General features: G+C 40.7%; 2 protein-coding genes across 4 annotated transcripts in view; one reads left to right on the forward strand and one right to left on the reverse strand.

Annotated features, from left to right (window-relative positions):
- Inx3 (innexin 3) overlaps positions 1-4,954 on the reverse strand; it is a 36,358-nt gene extending 31,404 nt beyond the window's left edge. The window contains exon 1 of the mRNA XM_076422300.1: positions 4,418-4,954. The gene's annotated coding sequence lies outside the window, so the exon portion shown is untranslated. The remainder of the gene's footprint in view (positions 1-4,417) is intronic.
- Positions 1-27,817, forward strand: part of Spg (dedicator of cytokinesis spg) — a 93,054-nt gene that overhangs the window by 54,934 nt on the left and 10,303 nt on the right. For all 3 annotated transcript variants that reach the window (XM_076422294.1, XM_076422295.1, XM_076422296.1), the window contains exons 5-6: positions 23,341-23,425; positions 25,388-25,846. In XM_076422294.1, coding sequence (XP_076278409.1) covers positions 23,341-23,425; positions 25,388-25,846 — 544 coding nt within the window. The remainder of the gene's footprint in view (positions 1-23,340; positions 23,426-25,387; positions 25,847-27,817) is intronic.

The raw sequence follows: 27,817 nt of genomic DNA on the forward strand, positions 1-27,817 counted from the left end.
GATAGAAGACCACGGTGCAACAACGGCCGCGCACACGGCTCCCTACGAGACGATTTTATGGAAACAGTATTATCTTTGACAAACTCGGATCTCCTAGGCCCACAATGGCTCGCTGTCGGTTCCTCGAACCTTCAGATAACACCCTCCGCCGTCTATGTGCACAGGGTGTTCGGAAATACCTAAACCGTCCCCAAAACGTGGAATATTTTACCCAATAGCACGGATGGAGACAATTTCATCCTTCCGGACGAAGTATAGAAATTAACTGAACAACAGCTTGTATATTTGTCGCACGCGATGGTATACTTGACACATTAATCAACGTCTAAATCGCTATTTAACTCTTTGAACTATAATACCGAACACAATGTATTAAACACGTATACAATCGATTCCCTTCACATAGAAATGAAATTCTGTGAATATATATGTAGTCACATTGGAGAATACGCGGGTATACAATAAGTATAAATTTTCCATTCTTCCTAGTAAATTATAAACGTCAAAGAAACGAGCCAACGATAGTGGATTTTGGGGAAAATCGATGAAACAGGGCAGAGAATTTTCGCAATTTTCCCCTGTCAAGACTAACAATTGGGATCTACAGGTCTTGTCCAAATTTTCTTGCGCCCTGAATGCAATTTTCCGTTGTCAGGACAAACAATTGGGACCTACAGACCTCGTAAAAATGTTCTCGGGCCCCGGAATGCAATTTCCCTCTGGTATATTACTTCTTTCCATTTGAAGAGAAAATATTGGAGGCCTTGTGGCCCTTGGGCCCCTCAAATGTCCCTGTCCCTATCCGTTTCTTTATGACCACCTCCTTGCTATATAACCAAAGATTGCGACTGAATATTTTCGGGGATCGCAGACCTTCACAGCCATTGTTCAAGATGTAGCACCGAAGTACGAACTGCAGAACTGTGAAGAGAGCGAACTGCAGATTTAAAAGCGTTTGTCCAAAATCCAGTGACATAAGTCGTTCGACACGACTGCAACGGAAGAACACGGAGACAGAAGGCCTCTCGCAGGTCAAACTAATGAAGTGATGAAACAATTCTGCCCAATCTCCGGTAAGCCTTCAGTTTCCTACCAAGTAACCAGCAAACCCGGACGAGCGGCTTCAACCTGAATGCTAAAATAAGAACCGTTTCTTTTCCTGTATTTAATCAACTATGTCCTGTTTCCTGGAGAAAGGTGCCGAAACGTATATCGAAACAACATTTACAATGTGCATTGTAATATCTAGAATCTGGACTGTGGATCCCCATGCAAAATAGAAATTGTTTATTCTATTTTTCTTTTTTGGAGTTTTACTAAGCTGTAAAGAATGTAGCACTCTCAAATGCTTTTCATCTTCCCACTGTTTTAAGCGATCATAAATGATTAATACAATATTTTTATACTCCCCAAATCTTTTCTCTGATTTATGCTTTATCGGTTCCATCTTGTGGGAAACGCATTCATGCAGCCTATTTGTGATTCTCGCAATCGGAAACGGCCACTTTCAGTGTTGTACAAGTGCTATGAACAGTTTAATTTCAGGATACGAGAACCAAATATTTATTTCTTTTTTTTGTAGTTTTACAAATACAAATGCTTCTAATTGTCTCGCTGTTTCAAACGATCATAAATGCATCTGATCTAGCAATATTAATTAATACAATATTTTTATAATCCCCAAATCTTTTCGATCATCGGTTCATTTCCGTGGGAAACGCATTTATGCAGTCTACACATGACTCCCGCAATCCAAAATGGCCATGTTCAGTGTTACATAAGTGCTGTATGAATGAAAAGAATTTCACGAGCCGCACTAGAAGGCACTAAAATTTGGTACCAACAAGAACAGCGCTGTGAAAACGTGAAAAGTGCCAGCAGCCGAACGTTTCGGGACACCCAGTAAATATGGAGCCGCGCACAAGGGAAGCGAAGAGTTCGTTCTTATCAGAGCGTTATCTCGCAACGAAACCTGGCAGCAAAGGACCGTTGGTTGTCGATCCTGCGGGTCGAGCAGCTTTCCGGGGCCATCGATAACATTCGTCGTCCGAACGAGGCTCCCGATTTTACTTTCGAGATTATCCTGCGGCCGAGCAGCCTCGAAACAATCGCCGGCTTTCGCGAACAATGGAAACTTTCGGCCGGCTTAAGGCGAACTCCGAGTCACCCGGTGTTTATGCTTTTCATTCGGCACAGACTTCGCTAAGCTCTGCGACCGACGATTTACGACGCCGGTGTTCCTCGATCATTGTCTCAACAACCTCTCATCGCACGAGGACGCGTTCACCGCTTCTCGCTAATCCGGGGAAACGACACCGCGCGAAATTTCGCGTTTGTCGTCGGATTTCGGGCGTGCTTGGACTCGTTTCGGTCTGGGCACTGAGATGTTTATTTTCAACGGTGTGCTGAGATATTTATCTCGAGTTTGGCAAGTTGGAATATTTTTTAAACTGGAAAAAGTCAAAGTAGTATTTCATCAAATGAAACTTCTTTTTAGAAGTCGTATCTAGCAGTAGCCTGAATACCCAGTTTCGTTCCACGATAGTTTCACTTTTATCTTTCTGGCTGTATTCAACAATCGTTGCATGGTCACGCTTTTTGCTTCAGCGTTCTTGCTCTTCTCGCACAGTTTCTATCTTATTTACGATTCTGACTCACTGTTTCCTGTCGTTTCGGCCGTATCTTATACAGAAATATTTAAAAACATTTACCGTAATATTCTTGTTACGACGATGAACTTTTTTTATGTCAACAGAGATACGGCACAACTTCAGAAGAACCGTACATTAACTTTTTAAATGATTTTGTGACTACAATGTAACAAAATTCGATTGAACGTCTCGCGTGGTCCACGGATAATAAAACGAAGCGAATAACATTGTACATATATCAATAAACAACGCCGGTGCTATCGTTGGCGACTATAAACTGGTAGAGAAACGACTGCTAATTAAACTAGACATCGATATATTATAAATAATTGGTCACGCCAAAGGCTAGCATGAACGCCCCTTTTAGCATTTTACTCTGAGGATCGGCTATGTCTTGAGAACTCGATCTCGACGAATATGCAATTAATCGAACCGAAAGGGCAGTCGAGCAATTGGGGTCGATTGAACACGGCCTTAATAAGACGCGCACACTCGTGGACCGTGACGGTTAATGATTCGTTAACGCGGCACGTGTTTCGCACGGAATCATCGAAATCACTGTGTCCCCCTCTCTTTATTCTGCGACACCGGTCGACATGTCACTATTCGCATATGGGAATTTCATTTTCGAAATTCACCGAGTTTGATAAATGTGCCTGTAATGATGAAAGTGGTCTAAGTCTCATATTTCTTGTTTCGTTTAGATTTAAATATAATGATTTAAAGTTGAAGTTGAATTTAGATTTAAATAAAGTGATTGAAAGTTGAATTTGAATTTAGATTTAAATATGATGATTGAAAGTTGCAGTTTATTTTCCATGAAGTCTGTTAATTATGAAGGGAATTGGTTCTAAATCGAAGCTGTTCAGCACCAACGTTTTAAGAGTAAAATATTAAAAAAATGGTTAATGGAATCCGGCTGCGAACAGTTCGCATCCAGGTCAAATTGTAGTGTACTATACACAGGTAGAAACGTAAACACAATTTTCGACATAAACACAGGATAGTACCGCAGGATATCGCATGTCGGACAGTTTCGCGGGTCACTGTTGCGATTACATTCTAAACGATCGACTTCCGAGCTTTGTTACGACTCTGCTGCAAGATAAATCGATCATAGAGACGGTTGTTCGCGATACGAACTGCCGAGGAAACCGGGGTCCTTTTTATATCTCGACAGTATCTCTTGTCCTTCCGAAGAATGTACGGGAATAATAAAACGTTTATCTGATCACCAGACTGCGGATCGTTATGTAAATTTCTGCGGCCAATTTAATGAAAATTTTCTGCAATATCAGTTTTTATATACACGTCTTCTTGTATTTGTAGTAATTAGACAGCAGATATGCAAAATAAAAATGCGTTGCATCAGTTGCGAGTAACAGCCATCAAACAGAAGCGTCTCTCACAAACCATTTTATCCGATTTGACCGATTATCAGGATTCAGGAGTTTAGCCACAATTTTGATAATTCTCGAATTGACTAGGACATTTTTGAACATCGTCTGCTAATTTCTTTGTGAAACGCACAAGACCCGCAGTCGATGTGAACCGAATCGCCTAGACTAGCGACTCCGAAAAGCAGTGGCGTCGAAATGTTTCTGGCCACGCGTTCTCAAAGTTTCGGGGATCAAGGTCCGTTTTTGCACACAAACAACCTCGCCTGCACACACTGTAGAGATCGTAGTAGATCCATCACCGATCGCGTTCATTATACAGAAGAGTAAGAAACGATCGAGAGAACGCGGCCTATTACAGAACAATACCTTTCTCGAGAGATCAGCGGTGGCCGGCTAAAACCCGGAAATCCACGGACGATCCGACGATGATCCGATGATCTAGGCTAGGATCGTTGCCGATTGCTATTCCCAGTGATGAATCGCGAGAACCACGCGATTATCGATCCGGATCAGCTTTCTCTTCGAACTCGCGTTGTTTCTCCTCAAAAAATCTCTTCTTCGTCCCTCTTCTCTTCGCTCCGGAATTTCCGAAAGAAATTTTGTCCTGGATTTTTCAAACTCTCTCACACGGCTCACCTTTTTCTTCCGACTATCGACCTCGCGATCCCGGAATCGATTCGGGTCCTAATTCAACGCGAACCCGTATGAAAATAAACAGAGGACAACGATCGACGCGTTTCTGTTTTCGTGATTGTTTGCTCTCTCTCGAGGAGTGAGAGCGCACGCGGAAACGGACGGTTTTTCGGTTCGAGAATTTGGGGGGATGTATGTATAGGGGTGTTTGGAGGCCGAGCAACGTCGGGGCCCGGCGTTCGAACAGCGACTGAACCGAGAGAGTCAGGGACTCGTTCTGGGCCCCACCACTCCCTGCCATCTTGTACTCCTCAGTTACACGCTGGGGAACCAGCGTGGGGGCGACTCTATCAGGTGCGTACGTCGCGCGTCGAGGGAAATCTCTGGACGCAGGATTCTTTATGCACCGCACCGGTGCGTGCACTCTTATTATGCGTGCACCAATCCGTTGCACAATTTCGAGTTTGTGGGTATCGATGCATGGAGAAGTTGTTGGTGAATTTTTCTTGGACGCTTCGGAAGTCCTTTTTACGTGAATAATTTCAGAAATTTTATTTAACTTCTTGTCGCATTTTAACGAGTCTTCTTCCTCGATGAAATAAAATTTGATTCGTTTGTAATCGATATTTAATTTAGCCATTACTGAAATAATAAAAATAATTTCATAAGAAATCGTTGTATAGATAGCTTTAGTAGAGCACGTGTTACAGTAGGAGCCGCGCAGAGTCTAAATGAAATCAATCTTGGCATTTTTACCACGCTTATATTAAAATATTAACTTGCCGTGTTGTTGTATGCGTCAAATCTTGTAATCGAATTTTAAACCTCTTCCCATAGTCCAATATTGCTGAAATTTTGCATACACACTTGCTTCCGGTGACAATAAAAGTAGGAAATAAAAAATATATAAAAAAACTTTTTATAAACCAAGCTTATATTAAAATGCAGTAAAAAGGAGAAAATAATTTTTTCCTGGTTCTCCATAAAATACCGAATCCATTTAAATGATTAATAATATTCTTCCCCAAAATTTTAAGGAATTAGTTCAAAATTTCTTATATTATAAAATTAGTGTCGGAATAGATAGAAAAATTTAATACGAATTTAATTATATCATGACATTAGTGACTATAAATAAAAGCGTGGAGCGCTCACGAAGATTACGTCAATATAACTAATGTCATGATTTGATTTAAATTTATATTAAATTTTTCGATCTATTCCGACACTAATTTTACAACAGAAGAAATTTTGAACTGATTGCTTAAAATTTTGGGGAAAAATATTATAATCATTTAACTGGACTCGGTATTTTATGGAGAACCAGGGAAAAATTATTTTCTCCTTTTTAGTGCATTTTAATATAAGCGTGGTTTTTAAAAAGTTTTTTTATATATTTTTATATGAGTGAGCATGTTCCAGTTATTTTTAAGATTCGGTAGGTTTAGTGTTAAAATGACATTGTGAGTATTTAATAGGAGAAGATGGTATGTATAAGTTGGTTCACCGAAAGCAATAATTGATTGAATTTGATGGATCGAGTCGTTCAATGATTTACAAAGTGTGATATGGTTGAAAATTAGGCTTGAGATGCAATTTTAGATAGTTTTGAATTGTACCTATTAGTCGTTTTGTCCGCAAACGTGCGGATAATGCGGGAATTTAGTGGAACACAATGGGGACTAGGTCAATAAACGTAATAATTCACTCGATTCAATAGATCATTGTGTTCAATGGTTAACTAGATACGATACGCTCGAGAACTATTTCTAGATGCAAAACTAGGCAATTTTCTAAACGAGGTCGTTTTGCACAGAGGCAGATATCGCGAGGATTCAGTGGTAAAAAAATTCAGAAGATGGTGCACGCTGAGAAGGAAATGAGAATTTCATTCAAACCTACCAACACTATTATCACGTTAACGTTTAGTAAATACTCTTTCATTTGTTTTAATTGTTGGAATTTTTACTGATTCCTCCGTAATATATCTCTTGGAGCGATTTGTTTAAGTTCTAACGATTATCTACTGCTTGTGCGGCATGAACTGTACAGCATCCCGTTAATCGAGAGTATTTAGTATTAATAAAAGGAAGAATGAGACGGACAATTAACAGTGAGCATGCTTTTCCTCACGTTACACAGAGGAATGTAAGCTGTCCAGTGATACTGGGTTGAGGCAATGAGGTTAATCACGACTACTCACACCGAGAACCGTTTCCTAGCAAAAAACCGAATGAAGTTTTTGTTCACCTTAACGCAGTTGCTATCGTTACGCAATATGCAATCATTTCTAAAAAAGGTAATCGTAAGGAACTGTGACAAATTTTCTTAATTTTTCTAAATGTATCAGCAATGCATTTTTTCGTACATATTTAACTGAGGACCCTAACAAATTTCCCAAACTCCAAGTTAAGTGGAGAATCAGCGAAGCGATTAAAATGTAGTTAGGTCGGATGCGTTTAACGATTGAATTCCCACTGTGCTGCAAAAATGGCCCCGCATTACGACCACGCAAATGAGAATGCATTAAAAAGTAATGAATTTTCCGAAACGTTCAATTTCAGTTCAATATCGAACAAATTACCCTGAACGAAAACAAGGCGAACGATTTCGTACCAGTTTAAGAAAAAATGAACGAAGTGATTAAAGAAAAAAACGCCAAATAATTAAATTAACACTAAACCTACCAATTATTAAAATTATTCAATTGCTTATACACGGAAATTGATTGACTAAATTTCTTCATCCAAGCAAATATTTGACTAAAAATTGCACAAACTCTAAATAAACAGATCCTTGTCATTTGTACAAGCTAAAACATTTTAATCGCTTCCAGTGGTCGGTAGGTTTGGTATTAAAAATAAAAAAGAAACGGAAGAAACAAAGGCTCGATTCCAGTTGCGTTTACGCGACTCGGTCCCGATCGCACGAGTGGAGTCGCCATTATTCAGCCTGTTCATTCGAGTTCGAATTTTTCGATCGTATCGTGTGTCTGCGGAGAGAAACCGCTGGTCGAGACACAGCAGCCGGCACAGTATGCCAAGACAAGACATACAGGGTGTCCAACAAATGTTGCACCTCCTTGAAAGTGGTGATTCCACGGATCAATTCAAGTGACTTTTCCCTTTGCGAAAATCTTCTCCGCCTCTTTGTTTTCCAGTTATTCCCGAAAAACAGGGGCCAATCACAGCGCGCGGCTATAGCGGACGGATTCCGGCTCAGCCAATGCGAACGCCGGAACCTGTCGCTGTACCTCGCGCTCTGATTGGCCCGCGTTTTTCGTTAATAACTCCTGAACAAAGCCACGAAGACGATTGTCGCAAAGGGAAAAGTGGTTTGAAATGATCCGAGGAATCATCCTTTTCGAGGTGCAATGTTTTTCGGACACACTGTATAGCAAAGCAGGACCGGCAGCATCATGGAACAGAGAGGATCAGATTCTTTCTCTCCGTTCGTATAGCTCAAGGTTTTCAGCTCGGTGAATACGCGGTAACCATGCCGGGAACCTGTTCCCCCTGCGAGAGAGGAAGACTCGCTTCGGCTCTTTAAAGACTCTCTTCGTCTCTTTGCCCCTCTACGGTCGTCCACGTCCTAACCCCTCCCTTTCACCTTTCCTCCGTACCGTCTTCGATTTTTGACTCCCAAGGGCTAAGGACTCGGCCCAGGAAATTCGAACGTTTCCCGAATCCTGGCTAATGGCCTCTCGAACTTCAGGAGCTTCCACTCTTTTCACAGAAAAATCACGTTTATGTTACCGCACCTCGTTGCCATAACGCCATAACATGTTGCCTAGACAATAACCAGTCCAGACAGTGACATGTTACCGCATACCGTTACTGCGTTTTCATGTTGTCCTTTTTTCCCAGGTGGCATTGCTGTCCGATACAATGATAGTTTGCTACCGTGTCCATCACTTGTAGAATAGAACAGCATTGGAGAATTATGAAAATGTTCAATTTTGAACAAATAGTGCAATTATTGCTGCCAGTAAATTGTTGAAGTACAATTATTGATGCCAGTGAATTGTTGAAGAGACTCGAGCAACCCACTAAAAATAATTCGTAGTAAAAAAGTTATTCGATTCTAAACAAATGGTACACTTATCGATGCTAGTGAATTGTAGAAGATTCGAGCAACCCGCTACAAATAATAATTGGTAGTAAAAAGATCTTCAATTCGGAACAAACGGTACAATTTCATCGATGCCAGTGAATTGTTGAAGTCTAGATCAACCCACTGAAAATAATTCGTAGTAAAAAGTCCTTCAATTCTGAAGAAATTGTTGTTGAATTGTTGAAGACTCGAGCAACCCACTAAAAATATAATTCATAGTAAAAAGACCTTCAATTCTGAACAGATGGTACAATTATTGATGCCAGTGAAGTGTTGAAGACTGCAGCAACCCGCTAAAAATAACACAATATTCAGGACGCCATTTCACGGGCTGCATAAAACTTCCCGGAACTCTTACCGGGTTGTTATTAACATACACTCGAATTCTATAAGCTTTTTGTTATTACGCCCAGTGTACAGGTCAACGATCGAACCCAGTCTTCGTCGAATTCCTGAAATAATATTGACGATGCATAGGCGGTTGCACCGAGCCCTGGGTGCATCGCGCTCTCTCTGTCTCTCACTTGGTAACGGTTCCACGGTAATGACCCTGCCGCATTCGTTTCTCTATTTCACCCGAAAAGTTTCCTGTACTAGTAGCCAGGTCTCTCTCTCTCTCTCTCTCTCTCTCTCTCTCCGGGAGGCTTTGTTGTTGTACAGCAACGCGAAAAGTCTCCGAAAGCACCCAGCAAACTTTCGAGGAGGAAAGTTCTAATGCACGGGACACCAGCAGTTCCAGCAAACTTTTTCATCTCGAGGAACGAGACCCGCTCTTTTTGTAATACTTTGTCGCGGAGATGCATTTCTAGTTTTGCAGGATTCGTACGCTGCATCATTCCGAAACCTTCCAAAAGTACAAGTGCAAGTTAGTCGATCAAGTAGTATTTATTAATTTCATTTACGTACACAGTGTAAGAAAGACTTACATGAAAAATTGTCCTCGAGCAACATAGCCGAATGACTGTAATGATTAAACAGTATCCCGCACTGTTCCCTTTGATCCTAACTTTTAAACAATGATGTAGGAGATTTTTGAGCAGAGGTAGAGGAGTAATTGGAAAAGCGCGATGGCGACAGGGTGCTCGATCACCGACTAAATCGCGGTCGATTGATTTAATTAGCAGGTGGCAGGGGATGGTTGAGTTTGTTCCACGGTTAGCCTCGTATCGAGCAAACGGGCAAACATTTATTATCCGCGTCGCAGTAATTATTATTATTTCTAATGAGCGTGCCTCGCGGCTCCACCTCGCGTGCGCACCTCTCCGTGCTCGTCTTCTTTTCTCTTCCTTCTTCATTTCTCCTTTCTCTTCAGGGTTTTGCTTCCTTGTTGGGGTAACGCGCCAGTGCGGTGGTAGATGAAACTCTCGGTCTGCATAACCAACTGCACGGCCACTGTCTCTCTCTTTCTCTCTCTTCAGGGTTTCCCAATCCTTCCTCGAGCCACCAGAGAACCCTTCCGACTTTTGCACGGTTGCGTGACGTTCCGCAAGTTATCCTACCGCGAAACACGCGTTACTATAAATACACCGGTCAACAATTAACTAGTTCGCTACCATCGTTTGATTCGGTAACAGTCTCCCCCCCTGGCGGCTTTTATGGTCTGTTAATTAGTTAGGGAAATTCGCAGCGGCGAGGAATTCGATATGTTTGCCCTACCGTTTAATCATTCCCAAAAGGTTACACGTCACGCTGTTAACCCTTTGCACTCGCAACTATTTCGACTCGGAAATTAAACATTTCGTCGGATCTAGAATAATTGTCTTCTACATTATTTGTTTCGTTTTATGGACATAAAATTGGTATACAGTCAAACCTGTTTTTGTGCGGTCTTTCATTATGCGATGTTTTTTTGTGCGGTATATGAATATTAGATCAGATCAGCAGGATATCTCGGAAGACGTTGTCGTTATCAAAAAAGTGTTCCTACAAAAGTTGTTTGGTATGACGGGCTACATTACATAGTATTAATTGTTTTCTTGTGGGTGGAGTAGTGGAGGACATTACAAGGTCACATTGATTTTTTTCAATGGAACGTCCTATTTTTTATACCATAGATCGATCGAGTATCAAATTCTGAGTGTGAAAGTGTTGACCTTCATATGTCCTAAACCTAATAGTTAACGAAATATTATCGAAACAATTTTCTTTCTTCTTTGGATAATATCTCGTTAACTTTTAGGTTTAGGACATATGAAAGTCAACACTTTTATACTCGGAATTTGATACTCTATCGATCTATGGTATAAAAAATAGGACATTCCATTGAAAAACATCAAGGTGACCTTGAAATGTCTTGCACCACTCCACCCACAAGAAAACAATTAATACTACGTAATGTAGCCCGTCATACCAAACAACTTTTGTAGGAAAACTTTTTTGATAACGACAACGTCGTCCGAGATATCCTGCTGATCTCATTTCAGTAGGACACCCTTATGTATTGAATTATGTACATTTTGAAAATTTCTCCATTCGTCCGTGTTTAAAATGAGAAATTAAAATTTTTAAACATATTTCCATGTGTAATTTAATTATTTATTTTGTTTGGATGGCAGCTTCTCGCTATTTCGTAAAGCTTTAACTTCCTCTCCACCGCATAAAAAAATTTTCTTTAATATGTTGTGAAAAATAATTCGTGATAGCTATTTATGAAGTTTGTGAATATTTTTTTTGTGCGGTTTTTTATGCGGTTTCTATTTATCGCACAAAAACAGGTTTGACTGTAGTACCTCATGCAATACTTAAATGTTTAGAGATTGATTAGATAGACCAAAATATTTAATAATGTGAATAATTGATATGCACCACTGTGCAAAAGAAAGAAGCACCCAGTATAATTATAAGATACAATGACAAGCAATAATATCTTTATGTAGAAATTGTATTGTACAATTATTGATTTATTCCATTTTAAGTATTAGATAATCCGCAATAACATATATTCTCAGAACCATTCATGTAAGCAGCGGAATCCTTTTTCAAAACTTACTGTGTTCTTATTTCATTTTTTACGCTTTTCTATTAAATATGGCCGGGTGCTTCTTTCTTTTGCACAGTAGTGTATATAATTCGTTAACGTTTTATATCCGTTTCTGTCAGCCTGCACTCCATACACAGAGAGAAGAATAAAGATGGCTAGCATAGTGCAAGTATCACTGTTTATACGAGCGAGTTTTTAAATTCAAGAGCAGAAAGCTGCCGCGACGAGATTAAACGCTAAAAGTTGAGCATCCCCTTCGAGTCGGATTTCGTCTAACAAGATACAAGGATTACTTTTACTTTTTCCCTTTTATGAAGTAGATTGCCTTTTATACTATTCCTCGGGGAGTAATTTCTCCCTCTTAATTCGTTTTCTTTCTTCTGGTATTATCCTGGGGTGGTTCACCCCGTTGACGGAGAGTCTCGTGACACCGACTAATTTCATCCAAAGAGACTGTTTTACATTTTGATGTGGTTGTCAGCCAGAAGTTTCAGATGATCCAGCAATTTTCGATAATAATCTAAAATAGATATATCAAGAATTAATACTTCAATAAAATAAAAGGATTGCTAAAAAATAGGCAGCGTAGATCTTCATGCGCAATAAACATTTTCCAGCCGAATTGCGACAAACCGGAGAAAAGGGTCGAACGATCAAGGTTCTGGAAAACCTGTAGGACAAGGTAAAGGTCGCCGAAGGTTGGGAAACGCTGTTCTCCAATGAGGCAGTCCCTTTCTTTTTGCGTTCGCCTCAGCGTAGCACGGTGCTGGCGTTGTTCTACTCTACTCGAAGCCAGGGTTGTACGATCTCTCGAGGTAGCCGGGTTTGTGAGGGGATAAAACGAGCCTAGCTCAAGGTGTAGAGAGTAGTAGAGAAGGGAGCGTTTCATAGTATTCGCTGCTACCGATACGCTGCCGTTGCTGCTGCTTCCCTCAAAGAAATTTAATGAATGGCGGCGATCGTCGAACTTAATCAGCCTACACCTGCTAGCGAGGAGTTATCGTCAATAACGCTTCTTTCTGCCTCAATTTCAAGAGCTAGCAAGAATTTCTATACATTGATATTTTTTAATTCTTCTAATCTGCTCACGACTTTGAATTTCACTATTCGTTATTGTCATAAATGCATAAAAATGGCCGTATTTTATTTCGGATTATTACTTCAAAAAGATATCGATTATAGCATAACCTACCGAGAATTTGAATTTATTTGAACTTTGTGCGGTTATATTATAATATCTGCTGTACCGAATATATTTATTGAATTATTTACCACGAAAACATCTTTATAATTCTCATAATTGTGAAATCAAAAATCAGCAATCGGTCATGTTATCGATGGTGACAGGTTTATTGATAATTAATGTTACTTCTGCGATTAACGAAGAATGTAAGTAGCAAAACAGACTCTGGGAAACTCGGGATAGTTCGAATAAAAATGGAGGATTAAAATTAAAAGGTTCCACGGGCTCCATATAAACGCAACAATAGCGGCTGGTGGCCCCACAGCCTTGTTCCACGCCGCTGAATCCGACTCCGTGCGATGACTATAGCCGACTATAGTACGCCAGTGGCGGCGCATTTATCCGCAGCCGACGAAACACCAGCGTCACAGTCCGTCATCGGGGGAAAACTGAAAGGTTCGCGGCTAATCGCGCTTAATCGCTCGTCATTTGATCTAATTGAGATCGTGGGGGCTCGGCGATTTGGCCCTGACATCTATTACTAGCACTGGCGACGAGACGCGACGGTGTGCGTCCTCTCGACTGATCGCCGATGGCTTTGAAAATATCGATTTCGGTTCTGGAGAACCTCCATATCGAAATTTCCAACCATTGTCTGCTCCAATTCTTCTCGTCCATTCTTTTCTTAACTTGCATCCACTTTTTATGGAATTGGTGCGACTAATTTATTGCAACCACAGATCACTGTACATCTGAATATGTTTTTATAAGAGTACAATTCGTTTTATTTAATTTCATCGTCATTCAAATTTCAATTTGTAAAGCTTCAATCAAAAGAATGGAAAACGTCCAGATTGTTGGAAACATCCAAATTGCTGTTTCTAACAATTATCGAGTGCAGAAGATGTTAATAACTTTTTGAATCGAAATTTCTAACCATTGTCTGCTCCAATTCTCTTCTCTTCCATTCTTTTCTTATCTTGCATCCACTTTTTATGGAATCGGTGTGACTAATTATTGCAGCCAGTTATGGCAGAAGAAGAGCCAGGTATTATCACAAAAGGAATGAAATTAATTGTACATATTAAAATTTGTTTTATTTAATTTCATCATCGTTCACATTTATAATAAAACATCCAAATTGTTCGAAATTTCGACTGTTTCTAACAATTATCGAATGCAGAATATGTTAATAAATTGTTTGGATTAGAGTGGTTCTATAATAGCTTCGACCAGCTATTTTCGGAACGGTTTGAATGGTTGATGGCTGATGTCTGATGGCAAAGCCGAGTCGAGCGCAGTGGCTCGACTGCAACTGCATCGGCCCGGGAGTGCAGCGACGGGTCGAGACACGAGGCCTCCCTCTTGATCGGTGTCGGTGCATGGTGTATATACGTGCACGATGCAGTTCCACGTGCCGGTGCACACCCTCCGGCGAACCAGACTCGACGTTCGTCTTCCCACGAACCCTTCGCCGTACGTACGAGTCTCGTTACTCGTTCCGGGATCAGGAAACACTCCTATTAAGGCCGTTTTACACGATCCCGCGAATCCACGATGCACTTCTCCGTGAACCTTTCTACACTGTCACGGGCTGATGCACCGACGAATTTTCTACCGGGCTTTCTTATTTCTTTTTTTAAAAGAAGACAGAGATATATGGCTTTTCTATTGAGTACTTTCATTGTAGAGGTTGCCCAACGCGAACGCCATTTTGACGGAATTGTCCACCTGAAGAGTTTACACAAACGTAATTCATCGTGTTTATGATATTATCGATTTTTTAACAGTGTATCTTGTGTTACGATCGTGAACAAATGCGCACGTCACATTTTATTTTTCTAATTAATCTTTTATGTCGTGCAAGTAACTTGGAAGAGCTTAACGTGGGCGCGCCATTTTGGGGAAAGTATCCACCTGAAGAATTCACAGAAACGTAATTCATCGTATTTATGATATTATCGATTTTTTCATAGTTCATCCTGTATTACGATCGTGAACAAATGCCCTCATTTTATTTTTCTAATTAATGTTTTATGTCTTGGAAAAACTTAATGTGGGCGCCATTTTGGGGAAAGTATCCACCTGAAGAGTTTACATAAATGCAATCTAGTTGGAAATATTATTAATGTGTACTGCTATTAATCCGAGCTTGCTTCATTGACTGTCATGTACTGATTGGAACGAAGGCTGAACTCTAATGTGCACTTAGCGGCACGGCAGGTCCCTATGAATTCTAATTCGAGTGATCGGCGATACTCCTGCTGACCTTTGCGCGCCTATGCCAATCTGCTCTGCTTCGATGCTGTCCCTCGATCCACACGATTTTCATCGGAAAATACAAGTTACTCGACAAGATAGCTTAGATTACAGATTAGTCCATGCTTTATTCATTCTTTGAGATCATGAAGACAAGTACTACAGATTGAATTGTGATAATTGGGGAATGAGGGATCAAATGTAGTCACAGAATGCAAGTTAATGCAGGCTAATGTAAGCTAATCCAAGCTAATTAAGGAAGAATCGCCTTGTTCCAGTCCTGCTTAATTCGGAGGAGCAAATATTTTCGATTGAAACAAGAAAGGACGAGGGAAATCCAATATTCAGAAATCAAAGAAGAAAGAAAAAATAATCCCTGAATGCAACTCTATGTGACGTAGTGGTACTTTCATCTACTCTTCCGTAACTGACGAAAGCGATTATTTCCAGATAGAATATGAAACATGAAAGATCACGGCGAGCAATGTCGGATATAATCAAAGAAGAAATAGAAAATAGTGAGAGGAGTAAACTGTATGTGACGTAGTGGTACCTTCTTAGAGGGGTAGCTTCTACTCTTCCGTAACTGACACGAGCGACTATTTCCAGATAGAATATGAAACATGAAAGATCACGGCGAGCAATGTCAGATATAATCAAAGAAGAAAGATGAAGAAGGAGATCAAAAATGAAGAAAGTTGCCCGGGGGAAGCCAATCAGAGGGGCCGCGAACTTTCCCGATGAATTCAAAGAGGCGAACTTTCAACTGCCTTCGAACACACCCGGAAACCGTCGAAGACAGCATCGGAAGAAAGTGCGGAACGAGGTCTGATATAATCGATAGCGGGGTTCGAGAGCAGAAACAGGAGTCCAGAACTCGCAGACAGGCAGTGCTGCCGAGACGTAATTACACAGCGTTCAAAGCTACCGAATGGTTAGGCGAAGAGAAGTCTGCGCCGTTCGTTTGTGAGCGAACGAGCGAGAGCGAAGCTGAAAACCCGCTGGCCACAAAAACCATGAGATCCTACCACTGTGTTAGCATGAGCCCTGGGGATGATTTTTCTTTCTACGCTCGTAAATTTCCCGAATTGCTCGAGGGGGCCACTACGGGGAGAGATTAGCTCGGCCCTGAGGGCGTGCCCTGAACCGCGTTTAATCATTTCACGTGTCTCATTAGGACTCTGATTCCGATCTGAATGATTCACGCTCTCGGAAGTTCGCGTCGCGGAAACTTTAGCTTCCGCTCGTCTGCTCGAGCGAACTCACCTTGCCGAGACGCTTCGTAACGTCTTCCTTTTCTAAGTACAGTATCTTGTTTTTCTATTTTTCGTTTTTTACCAATTTTGTTTAGTAAACACTCGAAATCGGAAGGCGTCATCCTTTTGAAATTTTTATAATGTCCACTTACACTTTGAAACTTTAATTCACTTACTAAACTGCCAACGTTTTCTGGATTTCTTTGTGTATATAAAGGTGTTTGCCATCATCTTCTTGATTTTATTTGGTTATCTTTGATTGATTGTCTTCGGTTATCCTTCGCGGCTAACTCATAATGGATATTTATTTATGCCGCTGCAGCTTCCATAGTTGTTCGCAAGAAATTCTGGGAAAAGCACAAATCCGTTCCGTTCGCTGTTCTGTTCCACAGTGTTCGGCGAAATGTTCAGGTCTGTACGAAGCTTAATGTTTCTCGCAAGAAACTGATCGTTCGGCGAATTTTACGTGTTCGTCGCAAAAATGGAATTCACTTTTGCCAGTTAAATACACCCTTTTGCAAACCAATTTCACACTTTTGCAAATCAATTTCACCCTTTTGCACATCAAATTCGACCTTTTACAAATCAATTTCACCCGTTGAGAGTATTTAAAATTAATTATATATTTATTTAGACAAACGTGAACAGTGTCATTACTGCGAGGGAAGCATGACATGCAATACTCAATACGCTTCAAAAAATACACATGTACTTCCAATTTCAAAATTTATTAATTATAATAAATCAATAAAAAATGTTCATTTTATGCGTATTAAGCCGATGCAATTTACTCGTGCAATACCAAAATGCTTAGTAATTTACTTGATAAGAAATAATTTAATAACGCAACAATTATTTTACATTACTGATATCAAGCAGTAGTTTATTCTTTCTATTCTGTATGACTTTTATGGACAGTGGTGTGGCAGCCAAGTGGCTCCGTTTACTAGAGACGCAGACATTTCTCCTTTTGTTATTTTATGAAACTTCGATCTTCCACGTGCAAATCCGTATTATTCCCATCGAATCGCAAAGTTCTGTGGACTCGCCAGTCGGTGTCAGGTTCGATAGACGGAGTAATCGGCTTATTAAAGAAATCCGGGCCCAACAGGGTCTCATTGTTAGTCGACTAACTTTCGGATCGGCTAAATTGCTCGCCGATATCCTCTCCATTGAAAATCGAGCGAGCTTTGTGCAACAGTCGCGAAGAAAAACTTCTCTGAGTGAGGGGCGACGGTGAGGGGGTTTGAATGGGGAAAGCGGGCTTGTCGGGTAATTCCGAGCAAATTGAAAGTTCCGTCTGGCGTCGGTCTCGGTGCTCGAAAGTGTTCGATATCTCGTGAGCGTTCGGTAAATGGCGGCGAATTCGTCATCGAGGGAAGACGACGACGCCGGTCGAAGAAAGTCGGCGAAAGAAGAACACACGCGAGAGAGGAAGAAAAGAAGCGTTGGCCGACGAAGTTTACTTCTATCCTCTCCACTCTATGGTAGCCCGTTTTACCGGGGCCCCTGTGAAACGGGCCCGAACCCAGTCCCAGGCCATGGGGAATTCATCCGATATCTTTGGAATGGGACATAGGTCCCAACTCGAGAGACCGAGAGCGAGGGCGCACGCGCGCGGACATTGCCTGTACCTGTCTCCACGCATCGAACTCTGCCTGCTCACCTGCATTCCATCAACCGGGGCCCGAGGGGGGACCTACTCGGGCCTTCCAGGACCGTACCCTGTCGCCCCGGGTGCCTCTCGTCCTTTCTGCCCTCCGCGATTTCGTTCAAACCGGCACCGATCGGAAATACATAATAATTTCATATAACTCGTGCAGTTATTATTATACTCACTTGGAAAAAATCACAGGTGTACTCCGAACACCAGCAAATATTTACTCAAAATCCTAATACGAAAAGTTTAATAGTTCTTCTGAAAAAAATCCTAAAGATCCCTCGAGATCGATGGTTATAATACCCAGTCGTTCGAATAAAATCGCGTTTATGCACCGAATCACCGCGATCGGAGCACACGGAGGAAGAAGAAGAAGCAGAGGAGGGCTCACGAAGGGAAACGGTCGCTCCAGTACCACTTAGTTCTGCCGATCCAGCCGAAATTCACGATTCTCGACGCGGGGGCGGCCACTTCACTCGAGAAACGTTAATTACCGCTCGACAGCCATCGATTCCCACACGAAACTGCAACTTGCATGTTACGAGAGACTGCAGATCCGCGTGCAGCTCTTCTGGTTCTCGTCTGCCGGGCACGGTGCCCGTCCAGATACTTTTACGATTAGCCTGGGGTCCTGATTGAATGGCGACGATGATCGAGAAGCAACAAAGTATTCCTTAGCTTAAGAATCGTGTCTTCTGTGGTAGCAAGTACGCAGTCATTTTGCACAGTTCTTCATACATTCACTGTGCACTTGTTACTACTAAAGCTACATGTATAGATAATCTTTTAAACAATTTTGTGATCGCATTATACGAGGATCTCCACAGCAATGCGTTCAACGGGGTCGAATTCACGGAATCGTTTTTCGCGAATCGTTTTTCCACGAATTTCCTGTTCGCGTTAATTTCGCCGGTTTTTACCGGGTTCCATAATTCACGGATTAAATAATCTCGCGTGCCTCGGCGTCGGGGCTCGTTTGCATAAACGATGCACGCGCGACTGTGCACAGCCGAAAAAAAGTCGCGATAATAAGAGAGAGAGAGTGGTGTAACTGGATTACCGTAATCGGTTAAACGCAGAGAAACTCCGATAAGTGTATTACTTATCTGACTGCAGCCACCGTGACTTTGTCGGAGGCTGATGGGAGTTCGATTTCCTTTAGACGCCGCTTGCGTAGTCGTCCGGGATACGTAGTCCCCAAGTTCTCGGAGGTTCTTGAACTTCCCGGTCGACGTACGAATACTGTACAAGCCATAGTGTATGCGCCGAGGAGGACTCGTATCTTGTTCGGTTATTAATGCGATTGTTCCTCAAGATCTTCGGCGCCATCTTTTCTTCTACCTCCCGCGACGTAAAACGCGTTCTCTCCTGTGTTAAATACAATATGCTGACAAAATTATTTTAAGCTTTTTATAAATGCATAGAATCCGCAGCCTAGTTATTTTTTAAGATGGACATGGAGGGGTTGTAACGAAAATAAAATTCTCTTTTGTCCTCCGATGAACTTTCTGCTTCTTGGAACCGATTGCATATTCTTTGAAGACAATACGCTGACAAAATTCTTTTAAGGTTTTCATAAATGCATAAAATCCGCAATCTAGTTCTAATTAAATAATGGAGGGGTCGTAACGAAAATAAAATTCTCTTTTGTCCTCCGATGAACTTTCTGCCTCCTGGAACCGATTGACTATTCTTTAAAGACAATATGCTGACAACATTCTTTAAATGTTTCCATCGATGCATACAATCCGGAATCTAGTTATTATTGAAGATGGACATGGAGGGGTCGCGTAGCGAAAATGAAATTCTCTTTTGTTCTGTCTCCTGTGTATGCTGACATTCTTAATATCTTTTAAGGTTTTCATAAACGCATAAAATCCACAGTCTAGTACTAATTAAATAATGGCGGGGCCGTAACGAAAATAAAATTCCGGCGCGCACACAGGTAAAGCGCAAGGAACCGTGGCTGCATTCCTGCCTGGTGAAGGGGGCCACAAGGGGACTCAGGTGAGCACACGGCCCTGTAGGGCCCCAATGCGTTCGAGAACACGTCGGCCCTATGGCATGCGGTCGACCGGGGTCATGGGAAGTTAACTTCACTCTTAAGTATACAGAGGTCCGGGCCACTTCGGAAGCGAATTTCGAAAATTGATGCGGCATGCCTCCTCGATTACGTTGTAGCACTTTCTTCGCAGAAGAACTGGCGATCTTGAATCAGTCCCACTGGCCTCTGCGAATTACTTATTGTCTTCTCGTGATGTCATTCTTCGCAGAACAATTTAATTAATCTGAGGAGCCTTCGATTGAACCGATTAGATACAGCCGATTAGATACAGCATACGATATTTGTGCACAATACATACTGACTTTACAGAATATTATTTCCAAAATCAATTAACCTTCCGACGGCTGTGCATGAGTCTATTTTGACCGGGAATATCCAAATTGTCATTAAGTAAGGTGGAGTGGGGTAAGTCCGCCCTAGGTTTTGCGAAGTTGGACTTTAATCTGATGTATTTTTAGTCTGGTATGTAAAAACTTAACGTTCTCGGTATCAAACTCTTGGCACAGTTATTACTGATGAATTAGTATTATGTAGGATTCTAATTTTGCTTGAAAATTATCATTTTGATAGGATATTGTACAAAGTGTCAACTAGGACGCACTTGCCCCGAAAATGGGGCAAGTCCGTCTCTGAGAGTTAAAAATGCTTTCGAACCTTGTTTCAAGTGCTACGGGGCAAGAAAAGAATTATTACCAAGCCTGCTACAAAATGCTTTTTATTGCATTAAATATATTGTTTAGTTTTATAGTTACCCATGCTGTACGCACTTACCCCACCGTGATAGTACTCGCTTGCCCCGTGTAGTAATATTTACGGGGCAAGAGCATTTTAGTGTTTTTTTCAATAAATTTTAAAAAATACAATAAAAACGGTTTATTTAATGTAAACCTACATCAATATTTGTTGTACTTACCTAAAATAACAACACAGAATATAGGAATAACTTGTAAGCTATTGCACGTTCAGGGTAACCACAAAGTTGTACGTGTACCTCGCACGTGACTGTTTGGCATTGGTTGATTTAAGCGAGGAAAACACCTTTATTCTTGGGCGACAACTATGTAGAATAGTTCATACTAACTTATACTACATTAATAAATACAAGCCACAGAAATTTCGTTCATATTATAATAAAAATAACCAATTAACGGACTTGCCCCACTCCACTCAATTTGTGGCAATTAAGCTACCTTAACTAATATGTCTACACGAGATATCATCAAAAGTAACTTTTTAAAAATTATTAATTAGAGGTGTGAATGGTCCTAAGCATTGCCCCAATTGTATAAATATAAAAATCGTCCGTTGTCTGAGGGTTAATGCCGCTTTTCTACCAAGCTTATTTGTCGAACATTATTTGACTTGTCGACTAGCAAATCTCGTCTGCAGTTTCAACCGCGAACGGTTTCATCGTTTGAAGAGGTAAAATTAAGCGTTCTGTTTGCGACGCGACGTTGCACAATGTCGCAGCACCTCGTCCCGAATACAGCGTGTTCCTTCCACGAAAGGAGAAACACGTTCCACGATGATTCAATACAAACATAACTGTATTCGCACATTTCAGTTCGGTTATACAATAGTTGCGACCGGAGTTCCATTCGACGAACGATTCTTGAAACGCGAGACTGCAAATAAGTCTGCGTTCGCTCGATCTGCTTCTACCTACTTCTGCGTCTTTAACTATTCCTCCCTTCGAAGACTGTAATTCCCCTGGGAAAAACGTCAGCGGGATCGATAAATTGCAGTCATGGGTGCAAGGACTTCGTTCGGGATCCAATATTGCCATTGAACTTAACGAAATCTCTTTGGGAAATCTCTTTCGTAAAGTTCAGCGAGGGAATACTTTCAAGAAAGTTGAAGCAGATTTTTATCTATCTCGAATCAATTTTTATGAAACAGAAAGGTGAAAGCACCGATAACCAGTTGAGAAAAATTTTTATCCTTCATTAAATAGAGAGTACATTGTGTAACAATTGTAAAAGGTCAAAATTGATTTGCAAAAGGGTGAAATTGATTTACAAAAGGGTGAATTTGAAGTGCAGAACTTGTATCGCGCCTTTTTTGAGGGATTATTTCGTCCAGAAACATTATTTTCCATACGAGGTGAATTGCATACTGGCACCTTTATCTTATGTATTCGTGAAGAGGTAAAATGTAGACATTAATATAGAAAATACGCTATTTTCAAGAGTTGGGAGAAAATGCTAATGACGAGAAACCTGCTTAATATTTTCCCTTATTTTTACCACGCTTATATTAGCTTGCTGAGTTGTCGTTGTTGTTGCATGCGTCAAATCTTGTAATCGAATTTTAAACCACTTCCCGATGAGCTAGAGACTTGAAACTTTAAACATAGCTCAGAACTGGATGACAATGCAATATTAAAAAACAAATTTAAAAAAAACTGTGCGTTCAGGAGAAAAAAATTTTTAATATTAACCGTCACACCTCGTCGCGCGACACTCGGTGGTACGTCATCGCGTTCAGCGAACCCCACTCCGCGCGCCAGCGCTCCCTACTCCATTACGCGTTCCCACTCCGACTCATCCCCACTCCACTGACCCACTTCGCACCGAAGGAGCTCATGTCAGCGTGGTGTTCCGTTCATTCAGTTTCATTCAGTTCCATTTCGGACAATTTCGGACTCCATCAAGAGACGTCGTCTCTCGGAGTCATCCCCTCATTCTATCTTGCGTATTTCCATATCTTGCGTTCCTATATATTTTACTATTTCATACCAGTATTATGTACTATATCTTGCGTTCCATTTAAAAAAGACTAAAAAGTAGAAAATAAAAAATATATAAAAAAAAACTTTTTAAAAACCGCGCTTATATTAAAATGGACTGAAAAGGAGAAAATAATTTTTTTACACATTAGTGACTATAAATAAAAGCGCGGAGCGCCCACGAAGATTACGTCAATACAGTTTAGATCTCCACGCTTTTATTTATAGTCACAAATGTAAAAAAATTATTTTGTCCTTTTTAGTGCATCTTAATATAAGCGTGGTTTTTAAAAAGTTTCTCTTTATATATTTTTTCATTTTTCCTGCGACTTCTCCTGGCAAGAGCAGGAGCGCGCGGCGGGAGATTCAAAATTCCGTTGTATCTAACCGAGTCGTATTTCCTCTGTTCCAGAAAACTGGGCCTGGACCTGGTGCCTCGCCAGGGCGCCCATATGGTGGACCCGGATACCATGTCCGTGGTGGAGCTGTATCACGTGGTAATTACAAAGTCCAGTCGCATCGCATAAGCCCGTGGAAAATATGCTCGGGGAACGTAACTCGATGGCACTTTAGCCGACATTGCCGCTGACTCTGCAATCGAGGGGAAAAAAAGATAGACACAAATAAAACTGGGGAACAGGGGAGATTCAATATGCCGTATGAAAGAGAAGTCGATGACGGGGAAAAGAGGGACAAAGACGAGAGAAAGAACGCTATAACAGCACCGGCATAGTTCGCTGGACGAGCATCGAGTCCGCGAGGCTCATTGAAATTCTAGCCGGTGTGCTGACCATTTCGAGTGGCCCGCAAGAATCGAAATGAAGCCGGTCTCTTCGGTTTCGGATTCGATGCACGTGTGCTGTCGACATGAAATTTTTAACGTCTCATTGTGCATTCAGCCGCCCCGATATTTGCGACTCGGTTTTTCGGGATTTTAACCGGAGCACGATCGAACGCGAGACGATTCGTCGATCTTCCACTATAATTCGCGAATTGCCGAAATCTCCGGTGGAGAGAGATGCTGCGTGTCGCGTTTAGGACGCTTGGCAGAGCCAACAGGCGGTTCCGTGTACGGTTGAATCGGGAGATCATGCAGATCTGTGTCACTGGGTTTAGGGTGGCATTGCGGGGCGGCTGTGTCTGTTTCTCGGTTTTCTTTCCGTTGCTGGGGTAATGCTACTCTTGCATGATACGAATCGATTAACCAGCCTTCTAGTTTTCTAATATTCTCGACTATATCATTTCTAGATTCGATACATTATTTACTGGTGATTATTTCCATTGCCATTTTCAATAGCAATAGCAATTTCAATCGTCTTCCTCCGACGTCGCACACTCGGAGAAACTGATAAAGTTTGTATTAAAAATCAAGGAACTTTTGATAGGGATAAGATAGACCGATGATTTTTTCTTTTAAATTAAAGTTGAAATATTGCAGAATAAAGGAAAAATAGAGAGATTAATTTTGTTAACTTTGGTACCCACAGGTTTGAAGGTGAATTCTACAATTTTCTTGTAATTCTGCAAGTTTACCGCCGATTTTCAAAGTTAAAAAAACGTTCGTACCATAATCACTCTTTTTTCCATATTCGGCAATATCTCAGCTTTAATCTATATAAATAAAAATGTAAATGTTTATTTGTTCATAATCTAAGATCTCCGAAACGGCTGAACGTAGAAAGCTGGGGTCTGATCCATTAGACGCAGCGTTTCTTCGCGAAGGTTTTAGGACAATCCGCATTCGAAAAAGTACATTCGTTCAAAAGTTGTGACGTCATTAGTGACCAGGGACGACTTTTTCGCCCTCTTTTGGGCACGTTTCTGCTTATAACTTTTGACTGGTAGCACCAATATTCAATTTGAGGTACTCATTGGATTCAGCTCGCCGAGTTCTTTCAAATGACCACTGATCTGATTCTGAAGGTTGTATACTTTTAGGAGTTAAAACACAAAATTGTTCTTTTTCCTTAAACTTTTTGGTTTACCGACTTTTTAAACAGCTGTAGCTTTTTAACGATGGGTTTTAGGAAAAATCTGAGACCACCTTGGTGATTGGAAATTTAATTCTCTACAACCTTCATATTTGACACTTTTTTCACAGCAACGCGTGGCCGGGTACATCTAGTTTAAAATAAAAATCATCGCTCCACTTCATTTCTATCGAAAGTTCTTTGATTTTGATACAATCTTCATCACTAGACTGCGGATCTTTATGCAAAATAAAACTTGTCTGCATCGACTGCAGGAAATAGAAACCAAATTGAATATTATTTCTTCCCTTAACGATTTTAATTTATTGGCATTTTCAATTTTTTTAATTTTCCAACAAATTTGAATTTGATCTACCCAATTTTACTATAAATGCATAAAGATCTATCTATCATTTTATAATTAAACAATTACTACTAATCGTGCAACGATTTACCCTCGATAATTAACGAACACCGTCAATGTTTCAGCACGTGCAGAGCGCGGAGAATTCGCAAGGTGCATCAGCCAGGGGTACACTGCGAAGGAAGGAGCACAGAAAAGTCCTAACTCATCATCTCTACTTCTGCATGAGGGATTTCGGGCACACTGTCGGCGAGGATACAGAGATCTACTTTTCTCTGTACGACGCGAAGAGGAGTCAATATTTGAGCGAACGGTTCCTCGTCAGGATCTCCAAGGAGGGTTTCTCCAGCTTCGTCGAGAAGATCCACAGCAACTGCACGATATTCACAGACCTGGGGAACGCTGATCTGGGAAGAGATTTGTACATGGTTGCACACGTGATGCGCTGTGGAAGAATGCTCTATTCAGATTCAGGAAAGAATAAAGCAGGAACTGCGATCTACAGGAGGCCACACGGGGTTGCAGTACTGTCCCTGGCTGAAGCCACGCAGGATCATACAGAGGAACTCGAGATGACGTTCAAGGTAACGTCGACGAAGGTCTTGAATGCGTTTCGTGCCGCCTGCAGGTCCCTGGAAATGATTTTCTTGTTGACCCCTTGGCGTACTATTTTCTTTACAGTTATAGTGATTAAAACGTCCTTATATATATATTTTTTTATATATGTATTTTTTGTATTGCTACATTTATTCGAATGCTTAAATATTGATTACAAACGAGAATGAAATTTTATTTAATTTATATAATTTGTTAGACTTTGTTAAAATCTTCGTGACGAGTCTGACTCGTTAAAATACGGCAAGGGGTTAATTGGGAAGTTATCGTTAGACAGCGGATTTTATGCGTTTATGACAAAAATCAATGGTGGAACTTAAAGCATTAAAAACATTTAACCCTTTGCACCCGAGTGACGACTTTGACGACTTTGTTATACCATTATTCGAACTGTTTTGTACATTATCAAATTTGTGCTTACTGAGTAGACTGCGTTTCTTTATGCAAAAATAAAGATTGTCTGCATCGATTGCAAGAAATAGAAACTAAATTAATAGACGAGAAATCATAGATTGACATCTTCAATTTTTAAAATTTTTCGACAATTTTACATTTCATCTACTCAATTTTGCTACAAATGCATAATGATCCTTTCAGTGTTGTACAAGTATTGTAAAAACTCCTATCAAATGGAATATCAGAAGAAATATTTGATTCTAGATTGAAAATAACTCAGAGTTCAAAGGGTTTATAAATGTAAAAATACGGAGACGTTATTCTCAATCGATTAAAATTATATTTACACAAGAAATAAATGTTTGAACATACTATTTCGCATAAAGATATCCGCTGTCTATTTAGCATTGATCTTGAAGACAATTGTGTAAAGATATTTCGATTTAGATCGTTCGAAAAATATTCGACGTTGTTCGCAGACGTTTGTAGGACATCTTATGGTGTTTGCTCGAATGCAACGGTGTAAGTAAGTGTTCCTATGCAGGTAGTACATGGCAAGGTGTTCCCCAGTGTCCTTTTCGAAAGACGATTTACGACGCCTTTGGAATTCGCCAGGAAATTTGCCGAGTCCACGCAAATTGTATTCCATTTGTCGCGTCCAAGCTTTACGATGCCTTATGCTTTATGGTCGTTTCGTTCGCCTAGGGGCCAGGTATCGCGTTCCTCATTTCGGAATCTGATGATGCATCGATTGCGAGCCACGAGTTGCAACCCGATGCAACTTCGTGTCGTGGGGCCTTCTTATCTTGTAGCGAAGTTATTAATGTCTTGAGTCTTATGAGAAACTTCGAAGATTAACCCAAATATCGTAGCTCGACTTTATTAGACTTTGCAACAGAGTTTCGCCATAGATCGAACCCGTTGAGAGCAAGAGTTATGCTGACGTGAATGGTGCAACTTTGATGAAGTATCGAAATTTTCGGAGTCACATCACCCTAATAGAAAACAGCCTTGCGAGTTGCGACCTTATTAAATCGTATGAAAATATACTATATTGAGACAAAAATAACATTTGCAAAGCGTGTACCTTGTAATACCATTTACATTGCATTAAAAACATTTGTTATGTCGTATAAAAATAAAGGAGATATTTAGGTGGACCACCCTTACACAATATAAGACATGTAAATATAATAATTATATCTAATAATTAGTAAACGAAGGTATTTAAATAAAAAATTATTCTCCGGATATTATAAATGCATAAAATCCGGAATTTAATTATAATATACTATGATATAGTATACAATAGGTATTTAATCGATATATTAATAGCTGAGATGAATGAAAATACATTCTTTTCGCGATAAATCTACGTTGAACAAACCAAACTAAAATCCGAGAGCATTGTCTCGACTGCGAAGTTCCCCGGCCGGTAAAAACCAATTAAAGAAGATGTGGATCTCCGTAATCAGACAATTTTTCACACGATTAACGTCTAAAGGCGGTCGAATTAAAACGAGCATTCCGCGTCTTGAGAAACG

Source organism: Lasioglossum baleicum, chromosome 4 (genome assembly GCF_051020765.1).
Source record: "Lasioglossum baleicum chromosome 4, iyLasBale1, whole genome shotgun sequence".
In the NCBI taxonomy this organism is placed as follows: domain Eukaryota; kingdom Metazoa; phylum Arthropoda; class Insecta; order Hymenoptera; family Halictidae; genus Lasioglossum; species Lasioglossum baleicum.